This window comes from Phascolarctos cinereus, unplaced genomic scaffold, assembly GCF_003287225.1.
Source record: "Phascolarctos cinereus isolate Bilbo 61053 unplaced genomic scaffold, phaCin_HiC Scaffold_2;HRSCAF=192, whole genome shotgun sequence".
NCBI lineage: Eukaryota > Metazoa > Chordata > Mammalia > Diprotodontia > Phascolarctidae > Phascolarctos > Phascolarctos cinereus.
Window position 1 is genome coordinate 140,723,633 of NW_027555625.1, and position 26,533 is coordinate 140,750,165.

The following is a 26,533-nucleotide window of genomic DNA, read 5'->3' on the forward strand; positions in this document are numbered from 1 at the left end:
AAGGGCTTAATAAATGCTTATTTGTTCATTAATAAATGTTTGTTGTTGGAATAGTAGAGAAACTTCTGAGTTCTAAGAGTTACGCCTTCTACTTCTGAAGTGATGTTAGAAGTTCTACCTCATGCCAGTCAAAATCTACATCTCTCTGACTCCCTTTTCCACCTCTCCCTATCGCTGCTGGGCAAAGCAAACTATGAAGAAAAGTGGTGCAGTGGACAGGCAGCGGGGCCTGGAGTCGGGAGGACCCAAGTTCAGATATGATCTCAGACACTTACTAGTTGTGTGACCCCAGGCAAGTCACTTTGCCTCAGTTTCCTTATGTGTAAAATAGAGATAATAGTGGCACTTACTTCCTTGTTTCCCCAGTGCTTAGCACAGTGCCCAGCACACAGTAAGCCCACGGGTGAATGTTCATTGACTGACTGATTCTAAAGAGTCTCCTTTCATCTGTAAAATAACAGATAACATTTATGTACTTTACGGTTTGCAGTGCACTTTACATATTATCCCATCTCTTTGTCCATTTTCTCTGGCCATCCCCCATGCCTGGAAGGCTTTCCATCCTCCAAACCAGCTACTAATCTCCCTGGCTTCTTTAAGTCCCAACTAAAATCCTACCTTGTAGACTAGGAAGCCTTCTGCACAGCCCCTCTTAATTCTAGCACCTTTCCTCCGTTATTTATCCCTTTATTAATCCTGTATATAGTTTGTTTTGCACATATTTGTTTGCCTGTTGTCTCCTCCATTAGATTGCAAGCTCCTTGAGGGCAGGGACAGACTTTTGCCTCTTTTGGTATCCCCAGGCCTTAGCACAGTGCTTGGCACTTAGTCAGCGCTTAATAAATGTTTACTGAACCATCGATTTGATCCTCACACAAAACAACACAGTGAGATTAGGTACTATATACATGCTAGCTATTTTATTTTTATAATTGTTGTTAATATTTCTATTCTCCCAGCCCCCAGAACAAATGAGATGACGTAAATAAGGCACTCGAGGTGCTGTATCGACGTGATGTGGGTTTGCCCCTTCACAAACAGGATGTGGAAGGGCTCTGTCCCTAGCTCGTTGGGGTCATCTTCAAGCCTCAGTCTCTTAGTCTGTATATGGGGGGGAGGGGGGAGGGGCGGTCGGGAGGAGCCTCCGACTGGGGGCGGGGCAGGCCAGGGGGCGGGTCACGTTTCGTCAGTCCGGGGTGGGGCCTGGCCAGGGGGCGGGGCTCGTCCCGAAGCCCCCGAGCCGCCGCCTCCTCCTCCTCCTCGGCCTCGGCCTCTACCTCTGCCGCCGCCGCCTCCGCCACCCGCACAGGGATCCCGCCGCCCCGCCAGGTCCCTTCCCCCGCCCGGGGCCGGGGCCGCCGCCGCCGCCGCCATGCTGAGCCGGCTAGGGGCGCTGCTGCAGGAGGCCGTGGGCGCGGTGAGCCGAGCCGGGGAGGCCGGGGAGGCCGAGCCACGGGGCAGGCCTGGCTGGGGCCTAGGCCCAAGGAGGCGGGGGCGGGGCGGGGAGGAGCCTTCGGGCGCTAGGGGGGCCCCCGGGGCGCCTGCCCCCCGTCCCCGTAGGGGAAGGGGGGGAGGAGGGGAGGAAAGGGCTGCCCCGCCCTCGGGGGCTCCCCGCTCCTGCTGGGCCATCCCTTCCCCCTCGCTTCTGCTTCGACCCCTCCCCCTCTCGCCTGTCCCCCAGTTCCACATCCCCCCCACCCCGTGCCCTTCAACTTCTTTCTTTCCCTCCTCTCAAATATCTTCTCCCCCCCTCTCTGGTCTCCTCCCCCATGTACTTCTTAGTCTGTCTTCCCCATCTTTTCCCTTCCCAGTCTCTGTCTGCCCTCACTTCACCCTCTTCCCTAAGTCTCTTTTCTCACCAACTCTGTCTACACTCTCTTCTCTCCCATCTATCCCTTCCCCAGTCTCTCTTCTCAGCCACTTCTCCCCATTCCCAAGTGTCTCTACTCCTCACCCTCCCTAATTCCTTCCATCTATCCCTTCCTCAGCCTCCCCCTCACTTCTCCCCTAAGTCTCTTTTGTCCCCAACTCTCCTTCCCCATGCTTTCCCCCTTCATCTACTCTCCACCCAAGTCTCTCTTCTCAACTCCCTCCTTTTCCAGTCTGTCCTCCCCCATCCATCACCTCCTCTAGTCTCTCTTCTTCCCTTCCCCAATTCTTACTCCTACCCATTCCCCTTTCCCCAAGTCTCTTTCCCCCCAGTTTTCCCCCCCAGTCCCTCTTCTCTCCATTTATGATCCTCTCCAGGTTTCTTTCCACCCCCTCTCTTTACCTCCTCAAGGCTCCTTTACCCCTTTTCTAGCCTTTTCCCTCCATCTGTCCTCTCCTACCATCTATTCCATTCCCAGATCCTCCTCTACCTCTTCCCACTCATCTCTCTTCCCCATCTGTCTCCTTCAGTTTTTTCTTCTTCCCCATCTGTCCCCTACTTCAGTCTCTCTTCTCCTAAATTCTTCTGCCAAATTTCTCTCCCTGTATCTCCCCTCTGCTCCTACATCTAAGCCCTTCTCTTTTCATCTACCTCCCTTCCCATCTTTTACTCTCCTCTTGTTCCTCTTCCTTTAAGTCTTCTCCCCCAACCCACCTCAGTTTATCTCTTCTCTCTGGTCAAGAATCTTTCCCCCAGGTTATAATTCTTTTGTAACAAAGAAAAAAAAACTTTCTTCAAATTGATCAATTTTAAAAATTTTTCTCCAAGGGGAACACAGGAGATGACAGAATCTCAAAGTCAGAAGGACCCTCAGAAACCGTTTAGTCCAGTTCATAACTGATTCAGAATCTCCGCTATGGGATTCCTGACAAGTGGTCAATCCCACTTCCAAGTTCTAGTGAGGGGAACCTAATACCTCCTGGAAGGCCTTGTAGAACTCTGATTGTTGGAATCGGTTTTTTCCTTATATTATCTAAACTTGCCTCTTTGCTACTTCTATAGCTGCTCCTACTTCTGTACTAGTTCAGGGCCAAGTCTTAACATCTTCCATGTAGCTGCCCTTCAGATATTCAGAGTTGTTCTGTCTCCTCTAGGTCTTATTTCCTAACTTTACACAGTCAGCCTGTACCCCTCTAAGGTCAGCAAAATATGAAGTCATCTGAAAATTCCCATCTTTTCCACCTTCCCACATTCAGCACAGAGCCTTACATGTCATAGGCACTTTGTAAATGGGAATTTAATTAAATATTACCCCCTGAATAATCCCATTCAAACAATCCACCAAAAATTATCCTGACCAAAAGCTTCTATTCTTAACTTATCTCAGCCAGCCTTAGAAATCTTAGGGATAGGAACTAGATCAGGAATTTCACTGGTATAGGGAAGTGATGAGGAAATTCCCTCTACCAAGAAGGCAAGATCAGCCAGTACCTTCTCTGTAAGTTACTGGCAGAGAGTTGCTGAGAGCAGTGGTGTCAAACTCAGAAACAAAACCACTAAATGAACTTAAGCCTAACTGTTGGTCTGGAGTCAGGAAGACCCAAGTACAAATTTGGTTTCAGATTTCAGCAAGTCACCAAACCTCTCTGTCTGTCTCAGTCTCCTCTTCTGTAAAAGAGGAATAGTAATAGTAGCCAACTCCCAGGGTTGTTGTGAAGATCAAATGAGATAATTGTAAAGTGCTTAGCATAGTGCCTGGCACATAGGAAGTGCTATCTAAATGTTAACTATAATAATAATAATTGTTTTTGTTGCATTTTTATTTTGTTAAGTAGTTCCCAATTACATCTTAATCTGGTTTGTCAGCAGTCAGGAGGGTGGGCAGCCCACCTGTGGATGCCTCTGGCTGAGAGCACTAAGAGGCTAAATGAACTTTCCCAGGCTCACGCAGCCAGTATGTATCAGAGGCAAGACTTCAGTCCAAGTCACCTTGGCTCCAAAGCTAGCTTTCTATTCGTCATTCTGCACTGCCTCTCACATTTATGAGTTTAACTCATGTCTACCCTAAGAATAGCTCAAACTCTGGTCTGTAACTTTAATAGACCTTAGTGTAAATACATTGTCTGAGTCTCTGCTTCAATTAGATGGCTCAATGCTTTTCTGAATTTGGTGAATCCTAACATATATATCCTAATGGAAGAAGTGCAGAGAAGGATGCAGTTTTTCATCTAATGACTGGATGTATTCCATGTCAATCTGACTTTAAGTTCAACCATAAGCTCAAATCTAATCTAATACATCAGTTTATATCAAGGGATAGTGACTGATGATTTAGCCTCCCAGTGGTATGTATATTTTAGAAAGATCTCTGCCTTTACGCATTTGACCAAAGAAATTTCTAGTGTTGGAATTACAGGCGTGGATTGAGAGAAAGGGCATTTTTAGGTAGTGTGTCCCTTCAAAAATCACACCTTAGTGTCAACAGCCTATAAGAAGGCTGGTCCTGGGTAATGATATGGAGTGCTGGAAATATTTCCCCTTACCCCCCATTTCCTGTCCAACTAAATCTCTGATCCTTTAGCCCTGGCCTGCCTTCCTCCCCTCCCCCCAAGATAGCAGGATCCCTGTACCTTTTCTTTTCTTTCCCTAGGTTAGTGTTATTTTTTAACTTGGTTTGTAACCTCAGGCAGGTTGTTTCACTTTCTTACACTAGTTACTTCTGTAAAACAGATTATGGGTTAATTGCTACTTTATAAAACAAGCATCCCTATAAATGGAGAGAATTGGCCTTTCTCTCTCTAAGATCCCTTTTAACTAGAGATCCCATGATCCTAGGGCTATGGTTTTTGTTTGTTTGTTTGTTTTGGTCGGGCAGTTGGGGTTAAGTGACTGCCCAGTGTCACACAGCTAGCAAGTGTCAAGTGCCTGAGGCTAGATTTGAACCTAGGTCCTCCTGACTCCAGGGCCAGTGCTCCACCCAGCTGCTTCTAGGGCTATCTTTTTAAAAAGCCTTTGTGGTGAAACTTCTTTTGGAAGAATAGTAGGAAAATCATCCTAGTAATAAACCCTCTCATGAAGTCCATTTAAGCTTCCTAAGGGCTGTTGGGTAACTGGCCAATTATCAGAATTGTTCCATTTGACTGAAGATCGGCAAGAGACTTTGGGAGCCTGAAGTTAGATGTTGGGTTGGTAGGGACCTGGTCACAGAAGACCTAAGGTGGTTGGGAAGCCCCCCAAGAAATAGACTATATCCAGGAAGTATATAAGGAACATTGTGAAGAGTTGGAGACAATTGATTAAGGGGAAAGGAATACGCATTTATATAGTGCCAAGCACTGGGCTAAGTAAATGCTTTATAAATATTTGATCCTCACGACAAGGTGGGGGGGGGAGGGTGCTATCATCCCCATTTTACAGATGAGGAAACTGAGGCAAGCAGAGGTTAAAGTGACTTGCCCAAGAACACCTAACTATTAAGTGTAGCTTGCTAAGTGAGGTCAAATTTTAATTGAGATCTTCCTGACTCCAGGTCCAGCTTGGAGTTCTATCCACCATACCACATAACTTGGGAATTAAGAAGCCGAAAGATGCAATCTTCTATACCCATGACCCCCTCCCCCTCCTGTTTCTGCAGAAGGGGAGAGGTGCTTTCTCCTAGCTCTCCTATGGGGCCAGGCTTGTTCTTTGTAGTTTCACAACGTTCATTGTTGATTGTTGGTGTTCTTTCCATTTAGCTGTAGTCATTGTGGATATTGTTTTCCTGGCTCTGCTCACTTCACTTTGCATCAGTTCATGTATGTCAGCAGTTTTAGTAGTGGTCTTGATAGCACCCTAAAATCCCTGCCCACCTTAGCTTAGGACAGAGCCCTGGGGGATACCTGAGGGTGGGGAGTGGGAAGAAGAAGAGGAACCAGCAGAGGAGCTGGTCAGGTAGGAGGAAAATTAGGATAGTATATAGTCATAGTAGTTAAGGGAGAGAGCATCATGATGGTAGGTGATAGGAGATGTTAAAGACCTAATCCCCCCATCACACACACACAAATACACACACATACTATTTTCAGAGGGGGAAAAACCCCAGAGAGGGGAAGTTACTTGCTCAAGGTTACACAGTGACAGAAGTGGGATTAAAACTTGGGCCTTCCAACTCAATATCTAGTACTCATTCCACTATCATACAGTCTAGAAATGATGCCAAGCAAAAGTTTCAGAAAGGACATGAAGACAAAGCACCAGCTGTGGGGTCATGGAGCTGACTGTTCTGATCCAGATCTAATAGACCCCAAAAGACCTGGTTCAGAGCTCCTTGTGGGCACTGTCATTGCTGGCTGGTGAAAATACGGGCATCGCTGAAGAGTTGGGGCATCCACTTTTAATTTGTACCTCTCTCACACTTTCTTTCTGTCTTTCTAGCGGGAGCCCAGCATTGACTTGCTAGAAGCCTTTGTGGAGCACTGGAAAGGTATCACTCACTACTACATTGAAACCACAGGTGAGACATAATTGTCCTGGCTTCCTCTCAGATATCACAAGGTAGGAGGTCACAGCCTACCTGAATCAGAAATGGGGAGTCTCAAGAGAGCATAAACAAATAGCCTACCCTGCCAGAATATGAAGTGAGAGGAAAAGACAGAAATCGGGATGGCCCTTGAGACGGAAGTGCCCATCCTTTTGTCTCTCAGTGTCTCTCCATTTCTGTTCTCTTGAGTAGATCATTCTTTCTGGGAATAGCATTGGACATGGTCCTCCCTTTTCAATGGGCCGAGAAGATGGGAGTTTTACCCTCTTCCACCCCCTGCAGGCCTTTGTCTGCCCTGGGGATGAAGGTCTAAAAAAATATCCCAGATCCCCTTGAGGGGACATTTCCCAGCTGAGGAGTCTTGAGGGAAAACATCTCCTCATTCCTTATTTGTTAAGAGACCTAATGACAGTAGGTCAGACCTTGGCCCACAGTGTGTCAGGAGTCAAACACCTGTGCTGTTAGACATAGGCTGGTCACTGAGTAATTTCAGACTGTGTCCTGTGTGCTCACCTCCCAGAGTTTACATTAGGGCTTAGGGTGGGGGAGAGCTACATCAGACTTTTACTGGGCAGCAGACACTAAACCTGGAGTCAGGAAGACCTGAATTCAAATCCAGTCTCAGATGCTTACTAGATTAGCTGTGGAGCCCTGAGTAAGTCACTTCACCTTGTCTTGGTCTTAGTTTCCTCATCCATAAAATGGGGATAATAATAGCACCTACTCCCCAGGTTATATTGAAGTTCAAATGAGATAATTAATATTTATAAAGCACTTTGCAAACCATAAAGTGCTATATAAAATTGCTAGCTATTATTATTTCTTGGGGCAGCTAGGTAGCACAGTGGATAGAGTGCCAGGTCTAAAGTCAGGAAGACTCATGTTTCTAATCTGAAAGTCTGGCCTTAGCCACTTATTAGCTGTGTGACCCTGGGCAAGTCACTTAACCCTGTTTGCCTCAGTTTCCTCACCTGTAAAATGAGCTGGAGAAGGAAATGGCAAACCACTCCAGTATCTTTGCCAAGAAAACCCCAAATCGGGTCATAAAGAATCAGATACAACTGAACAACAGAAAGATGGAGTAAGCTGATGAGAGTACAGATAGCTTTTCCAGACATAAAGCCAGAAGAAATGCAAAGTTAGGGACTATTCTTGTGGAGAAGAGACAGGCAGAAATCAGGATGCCCTGTGGCAGTACTGGCACCTAACGTTTTGGATCCCATCATCTGCTCTATCCCATCTCCACATTCTAGCCCATGTTCCCAAAGGAGTCTTGTTTCAGGAGAGGCTTGAGAATAGAAGATTTGGAGGGACATGATCAGCCTTCACATATTTGAAGAATCGGCATGTGAAAGAAGGATTAGACTTGTTCTGCTTGACTCCAGAGGGCAGAAGTAGGAGTGAAAAATGCAGTGAAGCTGATCTAGGCTGGGAGGAAGGGAAGCACAATTAGAGATAGCCAGAAGTGCTGGAGCCTGCCTGGAGGTGGGGATGGGAGTGTCTCCCTCCATCGAGGGGGAGGTCTTCAACCCAAGACTAAGTGATCTCTTGTCAGGCTGGTTGTGGCAAGGATTCCTGTTTGGGTATGGGCTGGATGATATGGCTTCTGAATTCCTGTCCAACATTGACTAGTCCTAGCCTGCCTCAGAGATTTAAGTGGTTGGTGTTGGTCCTAGAATCACCCAGACAATTCCTTTGACTGGCAGAATTATGGAACATCCAGAACAGATCTCTCTGCCTCTCTAGAAAGTAGCACAGTCTATCAAAGAGGACGTTGGTCTTGGAATCAAGAAGACCTGGATTCAGATTCCACCTCAGATATTTAACAGCTGTGTGACCTAACCTCTCTGTGCATTATCTGAAAAACAAGGCAGTTGGGCTCAATAGCCTCTCAATTCATTCCAGCTCAAAACCTATGATCCTGTGATCTACTGGGGGATCTCTCTGGAACCACTGGGAATCCTGTGTCTAAAGTAGGATTTGAACTCACATCTTCTTGACTTCAAGTCAGGGGCTCTAACCTCTGCTGCTCTGGCTGGCTTGGATCATAAACACAGAGTTCTTCATGTCACGAGTCTTCATAAGCTAAAATGGTCCTCCTGGTGTGGGCTACTAGCACTCTGGATCCCTAGAGAAAAGGTGTCCTAGAGAAAAGGGGACAGGCACTCTTAGATCAGCAAGAATTTATTAAACACTGTGTGTCAGGCACCATGCTAAATGCTGAGAATACAAAGAGAGGCAAAAACAATCCCTGCCCTTAAGAATCTTCAATTCTAATGAGAGACAACATGTAAATAAATAGGTACGTACAAGATACAGAAAGAGGAAGTAGAAAGTAACCTTAAAGGAGAGAACTCTAGCACAGAGCAGGAGGCCAACTCATTGACCTTGAAGGTTGTCCTATGGTCAGCTCAAAAGCACCAAATCTTTTTCTTATTTTCTTAAAGTGCCATTTCTTCCTCCCCACCTCCCACCCCTATTAGCTTTTGTTCCCCAGAGGTGGCCAGAGTAACTAGAGCAGGGAGGAGTCAGAGCCCATGGAGATAGTTGGTTTGTTTTTTTCTCCCATGCTAATGATCATCCAGTAGGCCTCTTCGATGTCTTCTAAGTTGCATGATAAATACCCCAAAGTCTAGGACTTCTGAGTCAGACCCAAAGCTAAAAGGTACCCCAAGCTATCTGCTGTCGAAATGCCAGTCCTGGACAGCTTCCTAAAGAAGCGCTAGCCACTCTGCCTCTTGAGGGCAGGAGAATAATGATGCTGCCATCATTTTGCTGGACAGTTGTCTAAAGAGCACTTGGCATCCTGAGCCCCAAGGGACCCCGTTTTTGTCTTATGGAAAGGGGATCTCATCTAGGAGCCCTCATTTCTTTTCCCTCGTTCCTGGAATTAGATTTGGCTTTTGGATCTGACTCCACATTGTCTTCCATAGGCTGTACCCCATCATCCTATAACTTTACCATGCCCTCGCAAGAGGGTCCTAAATAAGAGCTCTTCCTGTGCATGCTATAGATGAAAACACTCCAGCCAAGAAAACAGACATTCCCTGGAGGCTGAAACAGATGCTAGATATCCTGGTCTATGAAGAAAAGCAACAGGCAGCAGCTGGAGAGGCAGGGCCCTGCCTTGAATACCTGCTACAGCACAAGATCCTGGAAACCCTGTGCACCCTGGGGAAGGCTGAGGTAGGGCACAGCATGCCTCAAACCCCCAGAGGAGCTCCTGTCCCATACAGCTAGAGGGAGCCTCCAAGGACCGCCTGGAGAGGTGCTCTTGAGGGAGGAAAATGAAATGCTATGCAAAGGATGGCCGGAATCTGGGAATTAGAGTTCCTAGATTCTGTTCTCCTCTCCTGTCCTGTAATCCTAAGTCACAGCCCCCTGAAGAGGCCTAACTGGGATGGCCATTTGCACAGACATGATGGAGGGGTGATCTGGGAGAGGGATTATGACTGTGGCAATAAGGATTCTCCCATATCCTCCAAGCCTAACATTTCAGAGATGGGGTTTTACCTATTTCTTGACCAAAGGTCACACCAACATTTTCTGTCTAGGGGATCTGGAATCCCTACACCCACCCATCCACACCCCCTGCCATGCAATAAGGGGATTGTTCTCATTGATAGGATGGCAGTCTTTTGATCAATTTCTCTATTCACTGGCCCCACAGTATCCCCCAGGTATGCGCCAGCAGGTGTTCCTGTTCTTCAGCAGAATCCTAGCCCAAGTACAACACCCTCTTCTACATTATCTCAACGTCCACCGGCCTGTGCAGGTATGGGACCAATGAGAGCAACGGAGGTGCAAGGGATAGAGGGATAAGTGAATGTAGCATACTGCCCCCACCTTCCCTTTTCCTTCCCACCAGGACACCCTGCCTTATAACTACGTCTTTCTCATGCACTCCTCTGTTCGCAGAAACTCCTTCAGCTTGGTGGGACTGCTGCTGGATCTGCCACAGAAAAGGAGGAGGTACACTTCACCACCGTTCTGTGCACCAAGATCCAGAAGGATCCAGCCCTGCTCACCTACATTCTCGAGGTAGGCATTGGCCCTAAGAAGAGGAGGGAGAGACAGGGCCCCTCCTTGGGTAACACCTCCAAACCACACAAGGTAGGCCCAGCTTGGGACCAACGGCTCACAGTTCTAAAGCCCATTAGGGAATGTCAGCTTTCCAAGTTCTAGACAAGTAGTTCCATGTCCTTCTGGGACAGAGAAGGTGCCCAGAGATGAGCTTCTAGAAGGTATTGCTAGCCGCTTTCTAGTCTATCCGGGACTAAGTTGAGTCCTGGCATAGATTAAAGCTAGAAGAGACCTTAGAAGTTAACTAGTCCAACACCTCTCTTCCCCCCCATTTTACAAATGAGCAAACTGAAGCATAGAGGAACCTCTATGTGACAAGTTCAAGGTCACACGGGTAGTGTCAACACATCCTGCCTTTCCAAGGAGAGCCTGCTATGACTGAGACTCATCCAGACTTCTTTGCAGGGCAAAAAAGTTGTGGGAAAGGAGACATCTAGCCACCAGGACAAGAGCTCTCCCCTTGAAGAGCCCTCCAGCAGGGTCCCCAAAGTTGATGGGGAGTCCTGGGGGGCCCAGGCCACTGGTACCCATTTGCCAGGAGGAACTGAAGAACCTGACAATGGGCTTGGGGAGAACAATCTACTCACCTCCTTGATTGGGTTGTGCAAAAGCAAGGTGCTGGCCAAGGAAGGGATGAAAGGAGTCTGGGTGGTGGGTGGGTGGCAGGGGCCAGGAAATGTGGGCAGGTGATTCTGGGGAGGGAATGGATGGGACAGGTAGAAGAGGAGGACCTGTTGGTTTCTCCAGATGCTGCTCTCCCTGATATTCTCTGTCTCCATCCCCTAGAAGAGTCGAGTGGCCCTGAAGGCCCAGGAAAACCTGCTGCTCCTGGTAGGTGTTGCCCCCCAGGCAGCAGCCACCTACTTGGTACAAAGGAGCCCTCTGTGCTCTGCAATGGCAGAACACCTTTGCCACCTGTATCGGGCCATGCCCAACTTCCTTGACCCTGCTGATATCGCCACCCTAGAGGGCATCAGCTGGAGGTAGGCCTTTGGCTAGAAGCATCCTATCACTGGAAGTTTAGGTAGGCATCAAATGTGGGACATCTTTATTCTGTGTACCTGTTTTTTTTTCCCTGGTTCAGAAGCCTTCTGTAGAACTCTCCCAGGGGAAAATACCTAGACAGGCTAGGAGACCCTAGGGGACAGAGCTCCTTGAACATATGATGGGAGAAACCCAGGAGCCCTTCCCTCCCCACCCAGACCCCTTCGTTCTTTCCCTGCAGGTTGCCCAGTGCCCCCTCTGATGAGGCCTCCTTCCCAGGCAGAGAGGCTTTAGCTGCATTCTTGGGCTGGTTTGATTATTGTGACCACCTCATCAGGGAGGCACATGAGGTATGGAAGAGCTGATCTGGGTTCCTAGGATGGGGGAGCACAGCCCTCATCTCTGACTGGCAGATGCCCATGTCCTGTCTCCCACTCCTGTGCAGCATCTTTGTAGGAACTGAATGGGCTGGATATCTCTAATTGTCTCCTTCAGTGCTCTGAAGAAACTAACGCACAGATTGAGTCCCACCTTCCCTGCTCTTTCTCATCCAATTAAATTCATATTCATTGAGTATCTCCTGGATGCCTGAATGGTGTGGTTGGGCACCTATTATTGAACACTTGCTCCTTAGTTCAGAAGGTGTGGTCTTTTGCCCCTAGGTTGTTGCAGGTGCCCTAGCAAAGGCTGTGACTGAGAAGCTGTTTGTGGCAACCCTGCAGCCCCAACTCTTGCATGTGTAAGTTGGAGTCATTGTCCTCCAGGCACACAAAGGGTAGGCTCAAACTCGGTGCCCCTCCTCTCCATCTCCATCTCCTAGGATCACGGGTATCTCAGGCTACAGTCATCTTCAATGAAAGCTACTGATATTTACCCCTCAGATGTCCTGTGCTGGCCTGAACCTCCTGAGTCATCTTTTCCCTTCATTTTGACTCTCCAAACCTCATTAGGCATGAGGAAGGAGACAGACAACAGGGAAGCTGCTGCTCTTGCAGGCCTCTCCTTTCTAAGGTCATCTCCCTTCACAGAGCAGAGCAGAGAATCCTGACCTCCACAGCCCTCCTGACAGCCTTGCTGCACCAGCTGTGCTCCCCAGCCCTGCTGCAGGAAGCTGTGGGTTTCTTCATGGGCACAGACCAGCAGGCTGAAGCTCCTGAAGACAGCCCGCATTCTCTATGCTCTCACCTCATTGGACACTGTGACCACCTCTCTGATGAGGTGAGGATGGGAGACGACCTCCGTTTCTGGCAGTTCCCTCTTCTCTCCTAGGTCCGACACTTCTCCTTGGCTAGCAGACTCTGTGGCAGCTTTCTAGAACCAGGAACCTCCCTAAGATGTTTCATCTTTCCTTGGCTCTTTTCAGGCTCAGGACGTCCAAAATTTAATAAGTAATTAGCAACTTAGCATGCAAATTTTTTTTGCATCTAACTTAATTCTTTATAGGCCTTATAATTTGAAAAGCCTTTTTACATCTATGAAGTAGACAGGGCAGATATCATTGACACCATTTTACCAGGGGAAACTAAGACACAATCAATTGGCTTGCCCAGGATCACACAGCAAGTTACTGTCAGATATCCTGGCTCCTAGTCCAGGGTTCTTTATCGTCTCCCATCCGCTCCCTGTAGCCATCTCACCTGGCTCAGGGTGCAAGCACAGAAGCCTCATCTTTGTGAGCGTTGTAGCTGGACAGTCTCCACAGCTGCAGACCCTGACTCCTACTGCATACCCTCTCCTGTGTCTTCTGTACTTCCCAGATTAGCATAGCCACCCTGCGGCTCTTTGAAGAGCTGCTACAGAAACCAAACAAGCAGATCATCCATATGCTGCTCCTTCGGAACCTGGAGGGCCGCATGTACCTGGCCCGGGGCTTGCCTGAGCCAGAAAACTACGAGGACACTCTGTGAGTGAGGACATGGGACTAAGGGGCAGGCAGGCCATGGGAGGGAGAAAAGGGAATGGGAAGGGAAGAGACTCCCTGCAGCACCCCTTCACCGGTCACCCTTGGCCCTGCAGAGACCTGGAAGAAGACCCTTACTTCACAGATGGGTTCCCAAGCTCTGGCTTTCAGCCTGCCTGCAGACTTCCAGCTCCCACTCCCCACCTGGATGGCAAGACGGCAGTGACGGAGATCGTCAACAGGTGAGGGGTCCCAGGCTAGAGCTTGCTTCTCCTCACTCGGGGCAGGGGCTTCTTCTAGAAGGGGAGGGCACAGAGAACTGATGTTCCATGACGTAGGGAACCTAGCCTCTGGCCTCTCAACTGGCAATTGGGTGAGCATGCTGGGAGCCAGGAATGACTTGGGGCCTCATCTTCTGCCTCTGGGCCATTGGCCACCAGCTATGGGAGACCAAGTAGGGAGGGAGAAAAGATCCCAGAGGTCTAAGACCCAGACTCAGGTGGAACATCCCTGCTCCTTAACACCTGGCTGCCTCCTTCCTGTATCTCTCAGTTTCCTCTGCCTGGTCCCAGAAGAAGCCAAGACTGCAGCCTTTCTAGAAGAGACTGGTTATGACACCTATGTCCATGATGCTTATGGGTTGGTGAGTTTTCCTTGATGATTCCCTTGTCTCCCATCTTCATCCTCCCTAATGTGGGGATCATTTTCTTCCTGTGTCATCACTCACTCTCTAGACATAAGCTCCCGCCATTCAGCATACTTTCATTTCTAAAGAAGGGTTGAGAATTTGACTTCCTCTCTAAAGTATACAGGTATAAGAAAAATGTCCCTGATTTCCATCAGGCCCAATATCTCAGAACCTGCCCAAACCCAGATTTCTGTCTTCTCTCAGTTCCAGGAATGCTGTTCCCGAGTTGCCTCCTGGGGTTGGCCTTTGGCTCTCACCCCGCTTGATCCCCATGAGCCCGAGACTCCATTCTTTGAGGGTCGCTTCCTCCAAGTGCTCTTTAATCGGATGGCACGGATCTTGGATCAGGTAGCAGGATAAGTATAATTAGGCGATCCCACAGCTTGGCCTGGGTAAGGCATTGAGGAAACAGCACGAGGAAGGCGCCCAGGATAAAGCTAGGCTTGTGCCAACCACAGTGGTGCAGCGGCAAGATGACTGATTGTAGGGAGCAGGTTTCTTATCAGGGTCTTGGGTTCTAATACTACCTCCCTTCTTCCTTCCTTTCCCTTTCCAAACCCACGTACCACCCTAACCTTCCCCAGCAGGGAAGCCCTAACTTGCTTTTGTTCTTCATGCCCCAACATTCTCAGCCTTCAGCTGCAAGGAATCCATGTCATACATTATCATGTGCACTCTCCCCCCCCACACACACGTTCACACTATCCAGGAGCGCTGCTGGGGGGGAAGTTGGAAAATGCTCAGAGAGCCTCCCTCATTAATATTACTCACCGTGTTCTCCACAGCCATACAGTCTGAATCTGCAAGTGACTTCCGTTCTGTCCCGCCTAGCCCTATTCCCTCACCCCCATGTCCATGAGTACCTCTTGGACCCCTACATCAGCCTGGCCCCTGGCTGCAGGAGTCTCTTCTCTGTGCTTGTGAGGGTAAGGATACCAAAGAACCAAGAGGCAAGCTGAGATGGAAGGGAAGTGAAGGGAATCGCTAGGCTGGATCACTGTCCACAACATGGTATCATACGATCAGACAAGGCATGGGCTCCTTCCTTTTCCTTCGCCACCCCCACAGTGGCCCATGACTGGCACCTGAAGGAAAGGCCACAGGAGGAGTTCCAGATCCCACTACTGTATCTCCCCCTCCCCCCCATCCCAGCCTCTGCTCATCTCTTCTCCTTTCTCAAGGTAATTGGAGACTTGATGCAGAGAATCCAGCGAGTACCCCAGTTCTCAAGCAAGCTACTCCTGGTTAGGAAGCAGTTGACTGGGCAGGTCCCTGGAGAGCAGTAAGTACCTGTTCAGGTGACGCAGATGCTTTGGGAGATGTCCTGGAAGACAGGAGGTGGGGGGTGGCGCTGCTGGGGAAGGCCCTGCTGTTTGCCTCTGGCAGGTTTCTCTGCTGTGCCCTGTAGGTATCGGGGAAAGTATACCAGGGGAAACACCAGCCCCTGGGCAGCTGGGCAGCTTTTTTTCTTTGCTTTTTTTCTGTAGAATGGACCATCAGACCCTCCTGCAGGGGGTGGTAGTGCTCGAAGAGTTCTGCAAGGAGCTGGCCGCTATTGCCTTTGTTAAATTCCCCCCTAACAGTCCTCACCTGAACCTGCCCTCACCCCCACAAGGACATGTCTGAGCCAGAACCATGGGGGTTGGGGGGGACTCCATGTCTACACCTTTGCCTCAAGGCAGCCTCTTCCCTTGGCACGCCTAGCACTGTTCTCCCTGGAGTGGGGGGAGGCCTGACTGCCTCCTCAGACCTCGGCAATGGCGCCTGCTTTTCCAAGGCCATTAGCACTCAGCTCCTGGCTTGTAGACCATATCTTCCAAAGCGGGGCTCTCGAAGGGTGCCAAGGAAGCAGGAGAGGAGGCTACAGTTCTTCCCTGGACAGACATCGTTCAGAGAGAGAGAAGTGGGGCAGACGCCCAGTACCTACCAACCCTTTGGTTTTTTTTGTCCCCACTACTTCCCTTCTCCCTTTCTGGTCATCCCTGTTAAGGGACAGGCAGAAGATAGCAGTTGGCTCTAAGGCTCTTCAGTCTTGGGGGGGGGCGGGGTGTAGAACCTATTTTCATACTAAGCTGAGACTTAGACCCTATCCGCCCACCCAAGCTTGACCCAAGGGGATGTGGGCAGTGAAGGGAGAACTTGGGGAGGCCCCCTCTTCCTTCTCTGCCCCTCCTTCACGCAGTTGCAAAATTCCCAACTGCAGCATGGCAAGCACCCAAGGTATGTTCCGCACCCAGGCGGGGGCAGCTGCTAATGAGATCCTTGATGTGAGTGCAGCCAGGGTGGGAAAGGGCCTGAGGAGAAGAGCAAAGAGCCAGCCTGTGGCTGGTTTCTCTGGCGCCCTCTGAACCCGTCTCGGCAGGTCCCTGACACCTGGGGTGAGGCGCTAGGATCCAGGAAGGGCCGTGCCCTTTGCAGCCCGCCCAACTCCCTGGCTCTGAAAGAGTACTCATCTCGGGAACATCAGGCCTCAGCAAAGTCTGAATGAACAAGGCTAGTGTTCATCGGCCCACCTGCAGACCTGGCCGGGAAGGGGCTGGAGGAAAAGCAGCCAAAGCCCGTGCCCTGCTCCTCGTGTGTTCTCTGCTGCTGGGGTTGCCACCCCGCTCACCCTGGATCTGTTTCGACCTGCAGTAGGTGGTGCTAGGCATTACCTCACAGGACTACAGTTGTTGGCTTCCCTCCCAAGCAGGGAGCAGCAGCAGCCCAAAGCCCCTTTTCCCTTTTCCTGGCTGCCTTTCTCTGCAGATCAGACTTGGGTTGCCAAGGGGGTAACTGCAAGGGGAGGAAACCCATTGACCTCCCTAATCCCTCCATTCCCCACTTCAAGCTGGGAGGACTATCAGCTGGCTACTGCTTCTCAGGGTGGGCGTGTGGTGGCCGATCTTAGCTGCTGGAGAGGACACGGACTACCTTTAGTTCAGCTTTGGGGACACAATGGGAGGTCTGGGAATTGAGCTCCCAACTTCTATGCACTTTGGCCTATGCATGGTGCCCTCCGTGAGGCAGCACAGCAATAAAACAGTGTGGTTGTACAAACGTTATGGCTCCATCCTCTTCTGTACTTTGCAGCCCTCCAACTAGAAATCCCAGCGAAAACTGCCTGCCTGCTACAGCACTGAGCATGGCCACAAGGGCAGAAAGCATCTCACCCTCACTGGGGGTAGTTTCTGTTTATTTTATATGCCCCTTTCATCTCTGAGACATTTCCTCCTCAAGTGGGTGAGACTGAAGGAAGACCCCCACCAAGGGTTACAGCCCCATGTCTTCTCTTCCTGTGACTGGAGATCCCTAGACCACCCAAGCAGGTCAGCTCATGAAGGCCAGCTTTCACCCAGACTTCTAAGATCAGGGAGAAGAACCCTTTGGACAGTTCAACTAAAACACTCCTCTTGCTTTTGTTTCAGTCACCCAGGCAGATGTCAAAGGGAATTTGATTGAACATTTATTAAGCACTTATATACTAAGTGCTAGGAATATAAAGGGAAAAGACAGTACCTGCCCTCAAGGAGCTTACGTTCTACTGTGGGGATAGACAGATAAAGAAGCATAGCACAAAGTAAACTGAGAGAAAGAATTAACTGGGGGGTCAGTGACTGCTTCACAGAGAAGATGGCACCCAAGCTTATCCAGGAAGCAGTCAAGGATCCTGAGACCTGGAGATGAGGAAGTGCATTCCAAGCACAGAGGAAAACTCATGTAAATACACAAAGGCGGAAGATGAGTTCTAGAACAGCTAGTATCCAGTATGGCTGGAATGTAGACTTTATGAAGGGGAAAAAGTAGGAAATAAGGCTAGAAGCATAAGTACAAATCAGATTGTAGAAGGCTTTGGATGCCAGATACAGAAGTTTATGTTTTATAGAACTATTTTTGAGCAGGGGGATGACATGGTTAGACACCCAACTGCTCAGGAAGGGGGCACACAGCAGCAATGGAGGGGCCAACATCGTACCCTTCTACTGGCCCACACAGGCTTCAGCAGTGTTGAAGAAGATAAAGATGTTACCATTGGCAGGGTGGCCACTAGAGATAAGTAGGCATGATTTCATCTGCAGCCACGCTGTTCTAATAGTCTCAGGCGCTAAGATGAATAGGCTTTCAATTTGCCTTAGGTGACCAGTCTTTGGGCTCTGAACTCTCTGCCCAAGTTCAGTCATTGTCCTTCTTGATAAGCAAAAAGTGACACTGGAGTGGAAGAAGGCTGGTGACCTGAGAACCCGGAGGCCCCTATTTATACCCATGAAGATCTCTGTGGGCTCAATTCCCAGGCATCCTAGAAGATTCAAAACCACGGCAGTGTGACGTCAGTGCCTATATGTGTGCTCATTTCCCAGCAGCCCTGTTAACTGTGGATTGGGACAACAGACACTTCTTGAAGTCTCTTTAGGAGGTGGCTTTGCACATCTTCCTCTTCCACCTGCCACCAGCAGAAGTTGATTCCTTGAATCTCAGGTGGCTTGTTGAGGACACCTGGGTTTTTATAGGCCACCGTTACCAGCACATTCAGGCAGATCCCATCAGCCTGGTTCTTGCCCAGATGCTGCAGCCCCAGTACCCCCTGGGTCTTCACTGTCAACTGGGACAGTGTCAAGCACTGTTGTAGGAGTCGAAACACTGACACCACAATGCTGCTATTCTGCTCTGATGGGGTGAGTCCACAGGCTGTGATGGGCAAATGGAGACTGCCTTCTTTACCCGCCAACACCCATATATTCTTGGCACTGGTAAAGGCGGCTATAAGTCGCTGGCAGATAAGCTTGCAGGGAAGCTCTTGGGGTAGAGTAGGAGGGTGTCTAGCTTGTTGGTAATAGTGGGAACCCAGTTTTATGAGGGGCAGGATGTCATGGGAACGAAGCGGAGTGGGCAAGGAGGCATGAGGGTACCAGCAAGCTTGCAGGGACTCCTTATCTGCCTCCTCAGAAGTCTTGAGGATCCCACCTGAAAGTCAGAAGGGAGAAGGAAGCATCAGAGGTACAAGGAAAAAGATGCCACTTTGGCAGAAAGATTTATACCAGTCTGTCAGTCTAGGGGGTCTGAGGAAACAAGAAGGAAGTGAGGTGCTCCCCATCCAGCGCCCACCATGTTGTGAAGGAGTACCTGTGGAGCGGGCAAGGAAGGCTAAGCGGATCCAGCGGGGACCTCGCTCCTCCACGGCCAGCAGCGTCAATGGTTCGCACTCCAGGCCCGCCTCCTCCTTCACCTCTCGTCTCAGTGCCTCCAGAATGGTTTCCCCAGGCTCCATTCTCCCAGCAGGTAGATACCAAGACCCATAGCACTCTCTTTTGGCTTCCTGGATCATTAACACTTCATCCTAGGGAAAGAAAGAGGACCTCCCATCCCAACTGTCATCCATTCCCCCCAGGATCAATTTTCAGGCAGGGCACTAGCTTCAAAAAGGACCCTACCAAGACCTTCTATCCAGGAACTTAACAGATGCCTCAAATACTAGAGCTGGGATGAATGTAGCAGGCAAGGAAACACCCAGAGCACTATCTGCCAGGTTGTCCCTGCTCTTCCATGGTGTTGGAAACATTCTGACTTCCCTTCATTTCAACAAGTTCCCTCTGGAAAAAAGATCTACAGTTACTAGGATTTCAGAGCCTTATCTAGGGCTTTGGGGGCACCAGACGCCAGGCTGGTGCCTTATTCCCAATGTGTATCTGTTCTCCCCTCCCTTCTAGATTTCAAGCTATTAAGAAACATTTCAGACTTGTTTTGAGGATCCTACCTCACAGAGCAGTGAAGATAAAATGATATGTATGTACAAGTCTACTCTGCCTTCCCTCTGGTGATCTTCTCTAATTTATCCTGTCTGTGCATATCCTGTCTGTCTGTACATAGCTGTTTGTATGTTGACTCTTCCATTAGGCAGCGGGCTCCCTGGGAGCAAGGGGCTGAATTTTTGTCTTTCTTTGTATCCCCAATGCTTACCACAGTACCTGGCACATCATAGGTGCTTAATAATTGCTTGTCGACTGACTTTAAACCTTAAAGGGGGGCAGCTAGGTGGCACAGTGGACAGAGCTCTGGCCTTGGAGTCAGGAGGACCTGAGTTCAAATCCAGCCTCAGACACTTGATACTTACTAGCTGTGTGACCCTGGACAAGTCACTTAACCCCAATTGCCTCACCAAAAAGAAAAAAAAACCTTAAAGGGCAAACCTCAAAATGCTATTCAAATGGCAGCTGTCACATCCTCATTATTTTAACACCTTTGGCCTCACAAATTCTCCTCTGCCTCAGCTCCAATGACCTCTGTCCCCTCTCTACCACAGCCTCTCACTTGGGCGGTCAAATTTTAGACCTTGCCATTACTTGAAACTACTTCACCTTTGAGATCATAAACTATGAAATTCCCTGTCTCTGACATAAATCACTCCCACTCCTTCAGGTCTCCTCTTCATGACCTCTGGTCAACTGATCCCTTCCTCTGTCAGCCACATCCTCTTCTGACTTGTCTCCCTGCCCAGTCTTGATCACCTGGTCAACTCTTTCAAAGTTCCACTCTCCTTTATTCTTGAATGCCTCGTCCTTTGACTTTCTATCATTCTTGCCCTGCTAATTTAAAATCCTAGATGAGGATGAGCTTCCTTCTCTGCTCTTATTCCTGAACTGCCTTAAAAAAGTAGAATAAAGTGATGAAAATGCCCTGATGGGGTCCTAGAAATATATGCTAATAACCCTCAGCTGGGCCCTCCCTTGATGCATGGCAATTATTCTACTTACATCTATTGATTCCAAATCCCATTCTCCTCCCCAGCTATGCCAAACCTCCTTTCTCTTCAAATCCCCAATTCCGCTCCACCCCACTTACTGTCAGTAGTTGGCTTCAATCTTCTCAGTCAAGGAGGAGGTGAAGTCATCTGCCCAAAACTTCCCTCAATTCTCCTCCTCCACACCTCAAAGTCTGTGGCAATACCCGTAGCCATCTCTTTTCCTCTGGTCTCTGAGGAAGAAGTGGCTTCCCTTTCTGGCCACTTGTGCCCTTGAGTCTATCCCCTCCCGCCTTCTTTGGGACCTGCATCAAATGTATACTCTCCCATCTTTGGTATCTTCCTCTTTACTGACACCTTTCCTTTACTTACAAACACATTCAGGTTTCCCCTAACTTAAAAACAAACAAACACCCTTCTAATTCTGCAATGCCCTCAAACTATTCTTTTTCCTCTTTAGAAAGAACAGTTACTTGCTTCTAAACTTGCCTTTTGACCACTCACTTTCTAATCTCTCTCTGATGGCTCCAGGGTGGTAGTGGTGGGGGGAGGCTCCTCACTTCTCTTTTTTCTCAGTATCTGTCTGTCTCTCAGTAACTGACTCTGTTCTCTCTGTCTCAATATCTGTCTCTTAATATCTGCCTCTGTCTCAGTATCTGCCTCTCTCTCTCTCTCCTTTTTTCTCTCCCTCTTTTTCTGTATCTGCCTCTTTCTCTCTCTATCTCTTCTCTCTCTTTCTCTCCTCCCCTGTGCCTTTCTGTCAGTATCTGCCTTCTGCCTCTTTTTGTCTTCCTCTTTTTCTCAGTATCTGTCTCTCTTTCTCTCTCTTTCCCTCTTTGTCTCTCTCAGTATCTACCTGTCTCTCTTTCTCTCTCTTCTCTCCCTCCTTGTCTCTCTCTCTTGATATCTGTCTCTTAGTATCTCTCTCTCTCTCCTTCCCTCTCTGTTTCTCTGGGTATCTGCCTCTCTGTCTTTCTACAAACTTTCCCTAGATGATTTCATCAACTTCCATGGCTTCCATTTTCACCCCAAGGCAGATAACTCCCCAATCCTTATCTCCAGATTTGACTCCTCCCATGCACGCCAATCCAGGGCTTCTAACTGCCTGCTGGATACCTCCCATATCAAGATGTCCCGTCAGGACTTCAAAGTCAGTGTGTCCCAAACTAAACTCATCATCTTGCCTCCAAAACCTGCCCTTCTTCCAGATTTCTCTATTTCTGTTAGTGATACTATCGTTCTCCCAGCCACACAAGGTTGTAAACCTCAGTAATCTTTAATTATTCCTCCTCTCCTCCAGGCAGCTAAGTGGTAAAATGAATAGATCACCAGGCCCAGAGTCAGGAAGACCTGAGTTCAAATTTGACCTCTGAGACTTACTATGTGTGACCTTAGGCAAGTCACTTAACCTCTATCTACCTCAGTATCCTCAACTGTAAAATGAGGATAATAATGGTATTTACCTCCCAGGGTTGTTGTGGGGATCAAACAAGATGATATTTGTAAAGTGCGTGGCACATAGCAGGGGTTTTAAAAATGCCAGTTCTCTTCCCCCCACATCAGTTCAATAAATATTTATTTGCCCCAATAGAATGTGAGCCCCTCGAAGGCAGGGGCTGTTCTGTCTTTGGATAACCCCAGCATGTGGTACATAGTAGATGTTTAATAAATGCCTGTTCTGGCTCTCCTCCCCCCATGTCTATTCAATAAGCATTTATTCCCCACCTCCAATAGAATATAAACCCCTTGAGGGCAGGGATTGTTTTATCTTTTTGTCTCTGCATGTAGCACATAGTAGGTGCCTAATAAATCCTTACTGAACAGCTGGACAATTGCTAAGGTTTCACCCTTTATTCAAGGCCCAGCTCAGGAGCCACAGTCATGAAGCTTTTTCTAAATATTCTGTCTGGATCTTTCCTACACGTTTATCACACTCTAACTTGCAAGTGCTGGCTTGTGAGCTCGTTTGTGGGTAAGGACTGTATCTTGTTTCTCATCTCTGTCTCCTTAGCCCACAGTAAGTGTTTAATAAATAAATAAATGTTGAATGGAATTCTCCATGCTCGATCCCCTGTGGCAGCTAGCACACAGTGCGTTGTACCTAGCAGATATTCAATAAATGTTTTGGGTGAATATTAGACTTCTTTGGATGTCACTCCTACTAGGCACTTAATAAAATGCTGGTTTGAATTGAAATGAAAACGGCGTCTGATTCTCCGAGAACCACCTTGCCAATAAAGGGGTCTTTTCTGCGTCTCTCTTTCCCAAGCCCACGGATTAAATGGGTCCGGGCTCTAGGGTCCTCTATCCTGGGGTGTCTGGGGTCCCAAAGGACTTTAGAGTCAGGGTCCTGGCTGTCTCTCACCTGGTCGTTGAAGAAGACAGCCAGCACGATATAGGAGACATTCTTCCTGAGCTGCACAGGCGCAGGTGAGACCTTTGGGGGTACAGAGTCATAGTCCAGCACTGGCAGCCCCTGGCCCCCCAGCACGGCCCTCAGATCCCCTGCCAGGCCCGAGGATGCCATTGGCACGGGCTGGGGGTGGAGGGTGGGGGCGAGAAAGATACAGGGATGGAGACAAGAGGGAGAGGCTGGGACGCAGAGGGTGGGGACCACACTGGATCACGTGGGGGGAGTGGGTGGGGTGGAGCAGGGAATCTGGACCAGAGGGGCAGGTGGAGCCCCGGGTACAAAGATGGAAAATTGGGGTTAAAAGGAAACGGACCTCGGGGGACACGCGAGACAGGACTGGAGCTGGGGGCTAAGGGCGCAGAGAGGCCAAGGTCGGGATCAGGGTCAAGGTCAGAGTCGGCTCTCGAGAAGGCCCAGGCCCGGCAGGACGAGGGAGGAGTTAGATGGGGGAGGGGAAATCAAGGCCTGGTCCAGCCCCGCCTCTCTTGAGAGACCCAGGCATGCCCTCCCCGCCCCCGCTGTTATGACGTCACATCTTCCCGGTCCTGCCATTGGCCTTCCGGAGTCCCTTAGAACAAGGAGGTGGAGACTGCTCTTAAAGGAGCCGAGTCCGCGGAGTGACCGCTTAGACTTCCGCCCTGCTTGCGGGGCCCCTTCGCTTCTCCCTCCGGCGGCGTGCTGACGTCACCGCCCCCTGGGGATCGTGGGAGATGTCACCCACCCACAGAGGCGCAGGACGGCTTCGGAGTGACGTCACAGAAAAGTGGTGACAGCGACTGTCCTACCAGAACACCCCTCCTACTGACTTTTGCCCACCGCATTCCGGCTTTCTCCTTCGCCTCCTCCCCCTGCGCCCCAGCCCGAGGCAGCCACGCATGCATTCCCTCTTTGGACACCCCAGAAACTGCCCCCCACCCCCGTGCATCCATCCTTCTTGGCCCCTTGGGGCCAAGCATAACTGGGTCAGTCCCGTTTCTACATGTCAACCTTTCAGATGCTGGAAGACAACTTGCAAAAAAAAAAAAGCAACTCACACCTTCAATCCTTTATCCAGGCTAAGCATCCTCAATTCCTTCCCCCGCCTGCAGTTTGGATGCTCTTCTCGGTATCCTGGCTGTCCTTTGGATTTTGACATGTACAAACTACTTGTCTCTTTGTCTTTCCAAAATTACTGCACACAGGGCTCCAGGCGTGCTCCAAGGGTGCAGAGTGTACAGGACAGGCGAGCACCTCCCTGGGCTTGGACGCCAATGCTTGTCAGGAAAGGCCCTCAGCTCACATTGCTGGAGGCAGCTTGCTCTTTGGACTAACATTGACCTTGCAGACCACCGGAATCGTCAGATCTTTTCCTTACATGAACTGTTTGTGACCACTGCGCCCCATTGCCCTTTTTTAAAAAATCCTACATTTGGATTTACATGTATCTTTATTTATCACTGAATAGCAGTAGTAGTGTAGGGCCAGTGGAGAGATGGCCTCAGAGCCAGGGTCAGCTAGGTGGCTCTGAAGGGCAGTGGAGTCAAACTCGAATAGAAACAGGGGCCATTTAACCATACCTAAAGATGCCTGCCAGTTGCTGCATGTTGACTTAGAAAACTATATATTAACATTATCTATGTCATTGTATTTTATCATTTTGTTAAATATTTCCCCATTTAGTTTTAAACTAGTTCAGGTACATTTAGTGTTGTGTTATAGACCCACCTTTGGCGTGGCTAAAACATTGCTCCTGGAGTCAGAAGACCAGAGTTAAAACCTCACCTCGATTACTAGCTGTGTGACCCTGGGCAAGTCATTTAACTTCTCTATCATCTGTAATATGGGGATAATAAGAGCACCTACCTCCCAGGGTTATTGTGAGGATCAAATGAGATAATTTTTGTAAAGCACTTTGTGAATTTTAAAGTATTATTATTACAGTTATTGTTATTCCAGTCCAGCTGATACCCAGAGGGTGACCCTAGGCAAGCCACTTAACTTCTGCTTGCCTCAGTTTCCTCATCTGTAAAATGGAGGTAATATAGCACCTACCTCTCAGGATTATGAGGATCAAATGAGATAATATTTGTAAAGCACCTTGCAAACCTTAAATTGCTATATAAATGCTAATTATTATTATTATTATTAGCCACATGTTGGCTAAGGGAACTAGGACAAGTCATTTAACCTCTAGGTGCTCTTGCCAGCTCTCTAAGACTATGAGCTAAAGTGCTGACTTTCTTTGACATAGGGAGTTTCCTCGTATGAGAGTTACTCTATCAATGAAATCATAGCTCTAGTCCAAATGCCCTAAATAGGCTTCTGGTTCTTGTCACCCAACCACTCTCCCTCCCATCTTTATGTCATTTACAAATCTGATAAGCAAACCAGTTATACCTTCATCCAAGTCATTGATAAAAATCTGAAAATAGCACAAGGCCAAAGTCTGGGCATAGTGTTGATCCCATAACAATCCATGAATGTTTGTTATGCCAGAATTCTGAAATCCCCCTGTTTGACTCAAACCTCTCTTTCCACACATCCCCAAGTTTCATCCCTTTTAAATATGCTCTTCCTCACCTTAGTCTACACTGCCAGCTTTCTCATTTCCTCAGCCAGTCCTGTGGCCCTATTTGCTTTCTTTCCCAGTGTTTACACTTTAATTAAACCAGTTCAACTTTATGCTGTTTGCTACCCTCCAAATCTCTACCGGCCTCCAAATGCCCACCTCATTTGACTTCTCTGTCATCTGTAATATGGGGATCTTAAGCACACCGACCTCCAAGGGTTGTTGTGATGCCTCTGGGCATCTCAAACTCTTACTTTTCTTTCCCCCAAACCTCCCTCTTCCAGACTTCCCTACTGCTCTTAATACTATTCTATTTTCAGCCATTAGCACAGTTCTTTGTACATAGTAAGGGCTTAATAAGTGCACTACTCCTTTATTCATTCATGGGGATGGGGGAGAGACACACCACCATTCTCCCAGTCACTCAGGCTCTTAAACCTCAGTGTATCCCTGCTTCCTCAACTTTCACTCACCTCATATATCCACTTCATTGCCAAGTCTTGTCATTTCTACCTTCTCAATTTCTGTCTAATACATCCCCTTCTCTCCACTTACGCAGCCATCCAGACCCTCATCACCTCTCTCCTGGTAGTGGTTTCCTGCCTCAGGTCTCTCTCCCCAGTCCAATCCATCCTTCACTCAGCTGCCCAAATTATTTTCATAAAGCACAGGTAACCATGGCACCCCTTTGTTCAGAGAGCTGCAGTGGCTCCCTATTACCTCCAGGATCAAATATAAAATCCTCTGGTATTGGAAGCTTCTTACAACTTGGCCCCTTGCTACCTTCCCAGCCTTCTTGCGCCCTACTCCCCT

General features: G+C 48.8%; 2 protein-coding genes across 5 annotated transcripts; one reads left to right on the plus strand and one right to left on the minus strand.

Annotated features, from left to right (window-relative positions):
• Positions 1 to 1,209: 1,209 nt before the first annotated feature.
• On the plus strand, positions 1,210 to 17,084 carry FHIP2B (FHF complex subunit HOOK interacting protein 2B). 2 transcript variants are annotated; one of them, XM_020975700.2, is made up of 17 exons: positions 1,211 to 1,417; positions 6,284 to 6,362; positions 9,403 to 9,575; positions 10,060 to 10,164; positions 10,308 to 10,430; positions 10,878 to 11,087; positions 11,259 to 11,455; positions 11,698 to 11,806; positions 12,119 to 12,195; positions 12,485 to 12,674; positions 13,214 to 13,359; positions 13,473 to 13,598; positions 13,909 to 13,999; positions 14,249 to 14,392; positions 14,830 to 14,970; positions 15,226 to 15,326; positions 15,532 to 17,084. In XM_020975700.2, exons 1-17 carry the CDS (start codon positions 1,373 to 1,375, stop codon positions 15,668 to 15,670), a joined length of 2,196 nt encoding a protein of 731 aa, XP_020831359.1. In that variant the 5' UTR covers positions 1,211 to 1,372; the 3' UTR covers positions 15,671 to 17,084. The 2 variants fall into 2 exon arrangements, with proteins under 2 accessions (XP_078005760.1, XP_020831359.1); XM_078149634.1 differs by lacking the exon at positions 14,830 to 14,970 and having other exon boundaries at positions 1,210 to 1,417.
• A 392-nt stretch (positions 17,085 to 17,476) lies between these two features.
• NUDT18 (nudix hydrolase 18) lies at positions 17,477 to 25,023 on the minus strand. Of its 3 annotated transcripts, XM_020975704.2 has the most exons (4): positions 23,486 to 24,571; positions 23,125 to 23,196; positions 19,145 to 19,358; positions 17,477 to 18,985 (listed from the first exon to the last, which is right to left on the minus strand). In XM_020975704.2, the coding sequence occupies exons 3-4, from the start codon at positions 19,344 to 19,346 to the stop codon at positions 18,390 to 18,392; spliced, it is 798 nt and encodes a 265-aa protein (XP_020831363.1). In that variant the 5' UTR covers positions 19,347 to 19,358; positions 23,125 to 23,196; positions 23,486 to 24,571; the 3' UTR covers positions 17,477 to 18,389. The 3 variants fall into 3 exon arrangements, with proteins under 3 accessions (XP_020831363.1, XP_020831362.1, XP_078005761.1); XM_020975703.2 differs by having other exon boundaries at positions 23,125 to 25,023; XM_078149635.1 differs by having other exon boundaries at positions 19,145 to 23,196; positions 23,486 to 24,570.
• Positions 25,024 to 26,533: the final 1,510 nt, after the last annotated feature.

Coding starts and splice junctions, on each gene's coding strand:
- FHIP2B (XM_020975700.2), top strand. CDS start 1,373: ATGCTGAGCCGGCTAGGGGCGCTGCTGCAGGAGGCCGTGGGCGCG. Junction 11,456..11,697: donor CTAGAGGGCATCAGCTGGAG/GTAGGCCTTTGG, acceptor CTTTCCCTGCAG/GTTGCCCAGTGCCCCCTCTG. Junction 13,599..13,908: donor GTGACGGAGATCGTCAACAG/GTGAGGGGTCCC, acceptor TGTATCTCTCAG/TTTCCTCTGCCTGGTCCCAG.
- NUDT18 (XM_020975703.2), bottom strand. CDS start 23,286: ATGGCATCCTCGGGCCTGGCAGGGGATCTGAGGGCCGTGCTGGGGGGC. Junction 19,359..23,124: donor CTGTCTTCTTCAACGACCAG/GTGAGAGACAGC, acceptor TTCTTTCCCTAG/GATGAAGTGTTAATGATCCA. Junction 18,986..19,144: donor CTTCCTTGCCCGCTCCACAG/GTACTCCTTCAC, acceptor TCTGACTTTCAG/GTGGGATCCTCAAGACTTCT.